This window comes from Caenorhabditis elegans, chromosome I (assembly GCF_000002985.6).
Source record: "Caenorhabditis elegans chromosome I".
NCBI classification, from domain to species: Eukaryota; Metazoa; Nematoda; class Chromadorea; order Rhabditida; family Rhabditidae; genus Caenorhabditis; species Caenorhabditis elegans.
Genome location: NC_003279.8, coordinates 12,834,344 through 12,843,645, shown reverse-complemented (window position 1 = coordinate 12,843,645; position 9,302 = coordinate 12,834,344). Strand labels below are relative to the sequence as shown.

General features: G+C 35.1%; 1 protein-coding gene across 1 annotated transcript; it reads right to left on the bottom strand.

The window, feature by feature from the left end:
- Positions 1 to 314: 314 nt before the first annotated feature.
- ptr-17 (SSD domain-containing protein) lies at positions 315 to 8,531 on the bottom strand. The gene is made up of 17 exons (NM_001377664.2): positions 8,432 to 8,531; positions 8,188 to 8,372; positions 7,818 to 7,999; positions 6,827 to 7,194; positions 6,300 to 6,550; positions 6,163 to 6,233; positions 5,451 to 5,715; positions 4,461 to 4,726; positions 4,290 to 4,370; positions 4,146 to 4,232; positions 3,983 to 4,099; positions 3,581 to 3,726; positions 1,746 to 1,864; positions 1,573 to 1,632; positions 1,397 to 1,510; positions 947 to 1,168; positions 315 to 513 (listed from the first exon to the last, which is right to left on the bottom strand). Exons 1-17 carry the CDS (start codon positions 8,512 to 8,514, stop codon positions 413 to 415), a joined length of 2,718 nt encoding a protein of 905 aa, NP_001364498.1. The 5' UTR covers positions 8,515 to 8,531; the 3' UTR covers positions 315 to 412.
- Positions 8,532 to 9,302: the final 771 nt, after the last annotated feature.

The window sequence follows — 9,302 nt, the reverse complement described above, 5'->3', positions numbered from 1 at the left end:
ATCAGTTGCTGAGATACTGTGTATTTTTTGGTTCAGGCTAAGATAGTTTTGTAGTTTGTAGTCTAAGCATCTCTCATCTTGCACCTCAATTTTCCATTTCGGAAAATCATTTCAGACATCATTCAAAACGGTCAGGGAGTTTCGGGTGGCACAAATTTACATAATCATTTACATATAATCAACACATTGTTATTTTTCTCTTTGTCTCTTTTTCTAAAACATATCGGAAAAGAACGAATTCCTAGAGAGACACAGATAACGAGATTGAAATTTGGAACCTGAAATTTGGATATCGAATTGCTTTCAAGTTTTTGTGAATAAAAAATTATTTCAAACCAAAATAAAACATGTATGTACAAACGAAATAAATAAATAAGTTACAAATTGCACAAAAATTGATATTTTATCAATTTCACGGCTCCGTACTAGTCGTGGAAGTTGTCTTAAAGTAGTCAAATACCCTGTGACAGTTCATTAGAAGAAGTGGAAGGAAGACCAATGCGTGGGTGGTACCTGGAATGAATTTAAAGGTTGCTGGCCTAGAAATTCAGATTTTGTGTTTTCTAGGCCACCAGTATGTATGTTAGTTCTTAGGGTTCTAAATTTGGGGTACGGTAGTACTAGCTTCAGCTGTGATTCAAATTTTCAGTAAAGCAGATCATCACAAATTTTGAAATTTTTGAAGTTGCTGGACTAGAAACCAAAAATTTTATAAATTTCTAGGCCACCAAACTATATGTGAACTCCCAGATGTTATGGAGATGTATGAGTAAAGTAGTTTGGTAGAGCTCATTTTCATTACCAAAATTTTTTTTAATTCCAAATTAGGTGGCCTAGAAAATCACATTTAGGATTTTCTAGGCCATCACCCCGCATGTCAGTTCCCAGGCCCCCTAAGACCTCCAAACTTTCTAAGTTCACTAGAGCGAATTTACACAACACTTACCAAATAAAATAACCAATACAACAGTCCTAAAACACGTTTGAACCACATAACTATCCACCAAATACAGCGAAGAAACACCCAAAAGTACGGAAACTGAAGCCTGTGTGACTGGCCAGCCGATTGTACCCAAAGTGTGACAAAATCGTGAATAAATTGCACTTTTTCCCGGAATTTGGGCTCCAGATTCTGTCATGTACGCGTAAGAGACGTGGGCGGCGAAATCTGGAAATTTTTTTAATTTTTTTTTGTAAAATTTTTAGACTTTTGCTCCCCAAGAGCTTTCAAAACAGTAGTGAAGGGTGCAGATTTTCGACGATATAATTGGAGAAGGCTACAAAAATTGGGTAGTTTATTGTTTGTAGTTTGTAGTTTATTGTTTGTAGTTTGTAGTTTATTGTTTGTAGTTAGTAGTTTAAAGTTTGTAGTTTGTAGCTTGTAGCCAAGTCTTACCAACTGAAAATCCGACACTCATTGCTACAGTAATCATTGACGTGGCATCCAGGCTGACACCAAGGAAGGACATGGTTCCGATGACTCCGAATGCGATGGAGGCGATATTTAAGCCTGCGATGTTTGACTACATAGACAACGAAGACTACAAATACTACGAATTCTACAAAACTCACCAATAATAACTGAGCAGAGTGGTTGTGGAATGAAGAGCAGTGCGACCGGAACCATGACAGCTGAAATTAGTATTTTTGTAGTTTTTAGTATTCAAGAATCATACTACAAACTACAAACTATAGTGATAAAAAAATTGTAGTTTGTAGTTTGTAGTTTACAGTTTATGCCTTACCAATAGAAATATAGATATCCTGCATAGTTTGTGGCCACATAATATCATACTCGTCTGCAATATTCCACAACGGAGAATATGTAATAATACTGTAGTTTGCATGTTTTTGGGACAGTTTTCTGCAAAAATATTTTGGTTGAGGCTCACACAGGCAAAGCGGGTACGGTCCGTTTACGGATCTTGGACCGGGAACGGACCATTAACGGGCGAACTACGGATATGAAAAGCGGGACGGACCAATTACGGGCAAACTACGGGGAATGTAAAAAATGGCCATTAAGAGGAAAAAATGGATTTTAAGAAAACAATTTTTTTTTAAATACCTATGATACCAGTTGGCTAATTCAAGAATTTTTACGTCGTTAAATGCATTATTTAGAGCAAAAACCACATTTACCGACCGAGATGGCTCTTGAGCCGTAGTTGGGCCGTTTCCGGTCCGTAGACGGTCCGTCGCCGGCCCGTAGACGGACCGTAAATGAACCGTCCCGGGCACCAAATTTTTGTTTTTGAAAATTTCAGGTTCTAGCACGGGAAAAGTGCTCAAATTAGCCAAAGGAGAGTGTAGGCACTTCAAAAACTCCATTTTCATGAAAAAATTTTTTCGTATTATCCTCCGTTTTGGTGATCATCCGTAGTTTGGCCGTAGCCGGTCCGTAGATGGTCCGTAAATTAACCGTCCCGGTCGGCAAAACTGCACTTTTTAAAACTAAACCTTGAATCAGGCAAAAAATTAGCCAACTGGCTACAATGAACCAAATAGCATTGTGGGTACTTCAAAAACTCAATTTTCATGAAAAAAAATTCCTCTGGGCAACCATTTTGTCTATCATCCGTCCAACTGGTCCGTACGCGGCCCGCAAATCGCATGCGATCTAACTGAGGCTATTAAGCATGACATTGTGTGTAAAAGAGGTTATATTAATGTAATCCTATAAACATATCAATAAAAAAGATGAAATGCCACAATTGGGTAGATACTGTGTATACGCAACGTTCACTCTCTCTGCTGGTCTTCTTAAGCTGAGCAACAGGAGCATTTTTTGAAATATCATAAAATATTTTACTAACAATACATTCTGGAATCATATCGTTTCTGTTCCGTGTGTATTTTAAGAAATTAAGGTATCATTCAAATAGAACGCATATACCTTATTTCCTCTATTAGTATTGCAACCCGGTCCAATCGAAAATTAGTCTTGCATGCAAGACTAATAGAGGAAATATGGTAAGTACCATTTCTGTATTACAAGTAGATGGAGCACGTATAGGTAGATGTTGAGAAATATGCGAAATAAGTTCTGAACTACACGAAACTGTCAATTGTTATCGTTCGCTTTCATATAAGTCCAACGGCAAGATGGAGAATCAGAAACTACTGAAAATACAATCGAAAAAGTTGGTGTAAGACGTGAAAACCAGAAGAAAATGCGCGAGCGCGAGCTAATCGCTATTTATGCGAAGTCTATTGTTTTTCCTCGCGTGCGCGAACGGCCAAACGGTAAGGTGATGGGCCAGTAATCAATCGACAGGCAGTGGACAAGTTCAACCCCGGCTGAGGCAGATAGAATTGCTACAACGAAGGATCACCGGAAGACGGTCTGGAGCAAGACAGGAGCTCGGTGGAGCATTGGGAAAGAAAAAGGGGGCAGCTGGAGGATGAAAAAATTTTCCCATTTTTAGTCTCCTTACGGTTCAATTACGGTCCGTTGACGGACCGGGAATCGAACCGTGAACTGTTCTTAAATTTGAGCCGTTCCCGGTCCGTGAACGGACCGTTTTGGGCACTTTCCGCTTTGCCTGTGTCAGGAAAATTTGTAGTTTGTAGTGTGTACCTCATTGTCCTCGCGCAATTGAACATTTCCTCATCGGTTTCCACGTTTTTCAAGCGAGTCGAAAGACGGAACTGCTTGTCGGATAGGACGTCGTAGCCGAATTTCTCATGGGACATTAGGAAGGTCTTTTTGGATTGGGAGAGCTTCTGGAATATAATTGGTTGAGGCTGAAGGACTTGAAACTACAAAGCTCACAAAATTGAAATTTGTAGCCTGATCCTGTTAATAACCTATGCTAGAAAGCACACAAGAAATTTGCTGGATCAAAGCATAGTTGGAGTTTATGTTTCTATAGTTTGTAGTTTGTATTTTGTAGTTTGTAGTTTGTACATTGTAGTTTGTAGTTCATAGTTTGTAGTATATAGTTTGTAGCTTATAGCTCATATTCATAATCACCCTTACCCTTTCACTATTCATAGTTTTTGTCAAATCCCCTCCAAATCCCAAATTGCTCAAATATTTTTGCATTTCAAAAAACCAAAACTGTGTGGATTCTCTGCCTTCCGAGCACCAGGTTGACTGAAAATTTTCAGATATTTTAGCAAAAATTCCAGAAAAAACTGGCCTCAAATTCGCTGAGAACCTCCATAAAATTGAATCTTTCCTCTGGATTTGAGAAATTTGGCGAGTTCATTACGGCAATGTCCATTAGCTGGAAAAAGTTGTAGTTTGTAGTTTTTGTAGTTTTTGTAGTTTGTATTCCACTCACCTTTGTGTCCTCTGGGAAAAGCTGCTCTCGAACTTCCAAAAACACTCGTGACGCAGAGTCCTCTTGGACAATGTTGATGAGCTGCAATACTTTGTACTTTATAGTTAAGACTACAGTAACTACGAACTACAAAGAGGCTGTAGTTTATAGTTTGTAGCTTTGAAAACTCACATCAAATCCAATTTTTAGATGTTTAACTCCATAGAATGCAGCTGCCAAATAAGCCAAATAAATCAGAAAACTTAATATCGAAATTTTTGAATTTGAAATGAATGGAGCATATTGGTCCTCGAAAAACCTTTGATACCACATTCGATTATCGATTTTTTGTATGTTTTCTATTGATTTTTCATTATTATTATTATTATTTTCCTCGTCTGCTTTCACTGACACTCGGCTACCCATTTTTAGAAGCAGTTGGCGAGTTGAAGCGGTTTCTGAAAAAAGGATATTTTTGGATTTTTTCTAATTTTCTTCAAAACAACTGAAATTTATCAATTTTTAGTGTTAGAATAAAATTCTTCATGTGATTAGCTTTAAAATGACCCCCAACACGACTAAATTCCGCTGATTTTGACTTTCGACACAACTGAAAACGGTGCTACAGTACCCCGCGCTGCGAGACCCGTATTTTGAAAGTTGGTCGAATATAGGCATAATGGGTGTTATTTTGAAGCTGTTACTGTGCTCCAAACGATTCTGATGTTATTTTTAATTGAATTCATTGGAAAATTCGAAAAATTTGAAAAAAAAAAGTTTTTGAAAAAATCCACTTTTTTCAAATTTTTTTTCTTCAATATTTCCATTTTCTTTTCATAAAAAACTTTATCATAGCACAAATATGATAGCCAAAACGTCTCGATATAGCGATATTTTTTTACACAGCTGAAGTCAGAGCTACAGTACCAGCGCTGCGAGACCCATTTCTTAAAATTAATGGAATATCGGCATGATAGGGGTCATTTTTAAGCTCTTAAAGTGTTGAATAAAATTATAGTGTTTTTGGTAACTAAACGGATAAGGAACATTTTTTTAAAGTTTCTAAAAAAAATGTTTAAAATTTTTTAGAAATTTTTGGAACAAAAATAACTTTTAAATTTTTTTAAAACATTTTTTAAAACAATGTTTTTATTAATTTAAATTATTCTCCCCTTAACCTACCATAATCAGAATCCAAATCAATAGTCTTCATACCAGTAACCGAATGTTTTAAATCTTCTTCCCTCCGGCCTTGCAACGCAAGTACAGCCACAAACATGGTGAGAACATATAAAAATATGAATAATATCGCTGCAGATGAATAATAACAAAAATAAATAACAGCTGGAAGTGGTGCAATTGATCCAATAAGGAATGCCAATGCATCTGTTAATGACGTAATTGATATAGAGACTGCTGCGTGGCGCATCGCTTTTTCTATTCGTTTCTGCAAAAAATTCAATATTTTGGCGGTTTTTAGCAGAAAAAATTAAGAAAATTGAAAAGAAATATTATTAACTGATATTTCTAGTTTTTTTTCCAAAAAATTCGATAAAATTTGGTGAAAATCGAATAAATACAAAAAAATCGAACAACTGGGAAAATTTTGTAGTTTATAGGAATTTTGAACGGAAATTTTGTAATTTTTCCAAACAAAATTATTAGAATCGATTTTTTTAAAGTTCTGAATAAATTTTTCTCAGAACATTTGAATTTCTCGCCGAAAATGTTTATTTATTTGCGAAAATTTTGGAATTTTGGCTTTAAAAATATCGAGCATTCATGAGATTTTCGAATGCCTAAAAGACAAAGTTTTTGGGTGAGACTAGGAAAAAAAGTGTAGTGTGTAGTTTCAAATGTTCTCTGACAACACATTGTAGTTTATAGTTCTCACCTCATACGGTAGATTTCTATCTGTCTCGTGCCAAGCCGCAAGCATGAGGAATGTGTCATCAATACCAATAGCTGGAAAGAAGTTTGTAGTTTGTAGTTTGTAGGTTGTAGTTTATAGTTTGTAGTTAAGCAACTTACTCAACGATAAAAATGGCATAACAGTGCACATATCAACAAAAGTAACATTAAAAAGCATAAGTAATCCAGTTGATGAAATAATTGCACACATTGTAACAAGTACTCCACATATTCCGAGTAATGGCTTACTCAGAACCCAATCGATAACTGGATATTGATTAATTCCGTTTTCGGTTTTAAATTTCATGAATTTTATGGTAAATGTTGTCATTATTGCGAAGATTATCAGTACGGAGAAGGTGATTGAGAATCTGAAAAATTGAGATTTTTTTTTGAACTTTTCTTGGTATTTTTTTTGAAATTTTTTATATTTTTTTGGAAAGAAACAAAGCAAAATCTGAGTTGTTTTATTTAATCTGCAGTTTTCTTGTTTTTTTGCAATTTTCGGAATTTTTGTAACATAAAAAATTGTGGATGCAAAATTTAATCTGAATTCTAAAAAAAAGTTAGAAAAAATTTAGAAATTTTTTTCCAATTTTCAATTTGCCAAAATGAAAAATTTCCAAACCCCAATTTTTCTGACTTACTTAGGTGTCAATCTTCTATTCTCTTTTTCCAATTCCTGATCAAAAGTCGCTGAATGAAAATAATACAAATTCAGCAGCTCACTGGGAGCCTCCCCGCTCTGAATTTTCTCCGCGAGCCCATCTTCAAAATCCCTCGACAATTGCCATTTTTCATTTTTTAATTGATATAGTATTAACCAAGCAGACGCATTTTCCACGTGGCCATCGTAATCCAGAGAGACATTTCCCAGGACTTTTGAGATATCAATTGGCTCTGTGGCGTAGGTGCTCCGGTATATTGGATATGTAATGTTGAACATTGAATTTTGATGATTTTTCGAATAAATGTTTGCAAGGAGTTTTGCATGTGGATTTGAGAAACAATCATTCTGGAAATTTATGATACAAAATGAAAAAAAAATTGAGAAAAATCGATGGAAAAACATGATTTTTTGAAAATTTCAGAGTAGGAAAAGGAAAGCAAGAATAAGTCAAAAACTATGATAGCTACAGAAAAGTTGTTAACAACAAACTTGTTGAGCATAAAATTTTACACATTTTCTTAGTTGGCAACTTTTTTTCTAGTTTGCACCACTCAGGAGATACACGAGTTCAAAGCAAAGAGGCAGGAGGAGAGACGCAGGCGGCGATGGTGTCTCTTTCTCTGCGTCTCGTCTTTCCTTCTTGTCTCTACCCATTTTTATTGTGCACAATAATTTTCAAAATTAAACACAGTATTCATACAAAAACTAAAACTAATTGGTCATCTTTCAAATCATGAAGCAAAATTGGAAAGCACCCTAAGAACCATAAAAATTGGAAAAATTGGAACATTTTCAGATATATCTCAAAAACCATGATAGCTACAAAAAATTGTATCACTACAAAAGTATTAAGCGTAAAATTTCCAACATTTGTTGGTTAACAGATTTTCACTACCTCTCACCACTGAATAGTTGCACGCGTTTAAAGTAGCCAGCCGTCTCCCCTCCCCCGCATAAACTCAACTAACCTGAAAATGAAGACAAACATCCTTATAAGTGAATATTCTTCCTGCAGACGATAATAATTTCACATTTAATATCCAATCAAGTATTTTCAAGAAATCCTGAGCATATTCCTGTCGGAGCACATTTCCACCGTCTTTTGCATTCACAATTAGATAGATTCCCTGGCGACGGAGTATGTCTTTTCCTGAAACAATGTAGTAAATGTAGTTTCTAAATTGTAGTTAATGTAGTTTATACTGTAGTTAACGTATTTAATGTAGTTGTAGTTGATATTACTTAAAGTTAGTATGGGTTGATCTAGTTATTGACGTTATTGTAGTTAATGAAGTAAATGTAGTTTGCAGTTTGTATAGTTTGTAATTTGTAGTTTACCCGGATAGAAATGATCGTCATCTTTTGCCCAATTCTCTCCAAAAACCGCCTCCTCCGTCTTCCACGTGGCATTTAAAGGCGCATAGAGATAATTGACACCACGTACGATTTTGAAATTTAATATAATTCCCATTGATAAGCAAATTGTGATAATCAGTGGAATAATGATAAATGGCCATGGATATCTGAAGTAGAGAAACAATTTTGTTAGAGACTACAAACTACAAATTTTCGTTAGCCTCACTTTGCAACAAATAAACAGTATTTTGCCACTATATTTGCCCATGGCTGCTCCAGCGGAGCAGCTCGGATTTTGCTTATAATCATTGAATTTTTGAAGGAATCTGAAAAAAAAGAAAATAAAGTTTCGATATTTGAACTTAAAAAAACTGGAAAAAAAATTATCGGGAAACTTGATTTTCCAAGAGAATTTTAGTTGAAGTTTTCAAATTTTCACTTTGCTAAAAAAGTTTAAAGATTTTACCACATGGCCGTGAAAGAAAGAAAAACTCGGCCACCAACTTGATTTCACGGCCGCATGAGATAAGAAGGCTCTCAAACAGGTAATTATAGAATTTTTGATTTAGAAAAATTATTTGAAAAATTTGAAAAAAGTGTTCGAATTACCAGTTTGCATTAAATTTTTCAAATATTTTGCTACGTGGCCGCAGAAGAGAAAAATTTCGAAAAAATTTTTAAAAAAAATATTTTTCCACAAATTTGTTTTCTTGCAAAAATAAATTCAAAATGGAAATAAAAATACCGGGCAATAAAATGATGTGATTCTGAGACATGCTTCATTCCCTTCACCTCCTTCTTTTTTCACTTTTTTCTCGATTAACTAATCCCTTATGGATAATTAAGGTAAGCTTCTTCTTCTTCATTTTCTGCTTCAGGAGAGTGAGGGGACCGGTTTTTGACCGAAAACTTACGATTTCTTCTTCTTGAGATGGTCAGTTGACTCGAAAATTGAGGATTCCGTCTTTTTTTTTTTTAAAGAGAAATAATTGAGATGACGCCATATAATTGGGCATTTGGTTGAGGCTGTCAAACTACAAACTACAGACATCAAGTTTTGGGGGTAGAAATGGTTGAGGCTACAAACTACAATATTG

Bases quoted from the DNA above. Each gene is read 5' to 3' on its own strand.
- ptr-17 (NM_001377664.2), bottom strand. From the start codon at position 8,514: ATGATTATAAGCAAAATCCGAGCTGCTCCGCTGGAGCAGCCATGGGCA. The intron at 7,195-7,817 runs GTTAGTTGAGTT...ATAAATTTCCAG, and splicing joins ATGTTTGTCTTCATTTTCAG to AATGATTGTTTCTCAAATCC. The intron at 3,727-3,982 runs GTAAGGGTGATT...ATTATATTCCAG, and splicing joins AAACTATGAATAGTGAAAGG to AAGCTCTCCCAATCCAAAAA.